Here is an 848-nt window from a genome sequence, read left to right on the forward strand (position 1 = left end):
CCCCTGAGGGCGCCGCTCCCTCACACCCGCCATGGCGGAACCGCCGTCACCCCCGCACCGCTCGCGGCACCCGGAGCTGCGCCACTCAGCAGCCCGCGGCTGCCAAGTCTTCTCCCCGCACCCCACTTCACTCTCAGCCCCGGCAGCGCCGCCCGCCGCGAGTGCGCGGAGTGCGGGACCGCTCTGGCGCTCCCCACACAACCAGCGCTTCAGCCCCTTTCCATGCACGCACCCACCTGTGGGGCGCCCTCGGCCGCCTCCATCATCGCCCCGCTTAAAGCACTTAAATATCCCCGCGGCGGCACCGCCTGTGTCACGGACCGGGGCTGTGAACGGCAGTGCGGCCCTCCCCGCCTCCCCCCCCCGGCCCGCCCCGCTCCGCATCTTGTTTTCTCCATACGCACTTGGAAATGCGTATGGAGAAAAGCGGGATCGGGGGGGGCACCGCTGTTATTCCCGCTCTAATCGGGATACCCACGCAACACCGAGGAAAACAACGCGGCGCAGCCCCGTTCCTCCCCCCCCACCCCCAGCACTCCGCGCTGTCACTTGGCTGCTTCCCCCATGTCGCGACGCACACACCCCCCCCGCCATGTCGCGACAGCGCCCCGCGCACCTGCCGCGCCACGTTCCCCCCGCCCCCGACCCGCCGTGTCCTACCGGGGGTGCGGGGAAAGGGACGTTCCGTTCTCCCTTCCCGGGGGAAGCAGCGCGATGCCGGCGCTCCCTCAGGTGCGCGGGGGCTCCGCGGGTGCGGAGCGAGGAAAGCGGCGGGGAGGGGGCGGCAGGAGCCGGGATGGAACCGGGATGGAGCGAACCTCCCTCCCCCCCAGTTCCCCGTCCGCCCC

The 848-nt window shown here is 72.1% G+C and overlaps 2 protein-coding genes across 5 annotated transcripts in view; one reads left to right on the forward strand and one right to left on the reverse strand.

The window, feature by feature from the left end:
- LOC121358840 (endonuclease domain-containing 1 protein-like) overlaps positions 1 to 848 on the reverse strand; it is a 162,360-nt gene that overhangs the window by 161,185 nt on the left and 327 nt on the right. The gene's annotated exons all lie outside the window — the stretch shown is intronic.
- Positions 32 to 848, forward strand: part of LOC121358882 (translation initiation factor IF-2-like) — a 1,769-nt gene continuing 952 nt past the window's right edge. Inside the window, exon 1 of the mRNA XM_041477448.1 lies at positions 32 to 161. Within this exon, the coding sequence (XP_041333382.1) occupies positions 32 to 161 (130 nt within the window). The remainder of the gene's footprint in view (positions 162 to 848) is intronic.

Source organism: Pyrgilauda ruficollis, unplaced genomic scaffold (genome assembly GCF_017590135.1).
Source record: "Pyrgilauda ruficollis isolate IOZ18807 unplaced genomic scaffold, ASM1759013v1 scaffold111, whole genome shotgun sequence".
NCBI lineage: Eukaryota > Metazoa > Chordata > Aves > Passeriformes > Passeridae > Pyrgilauda > Pyrgilauda ruficollis.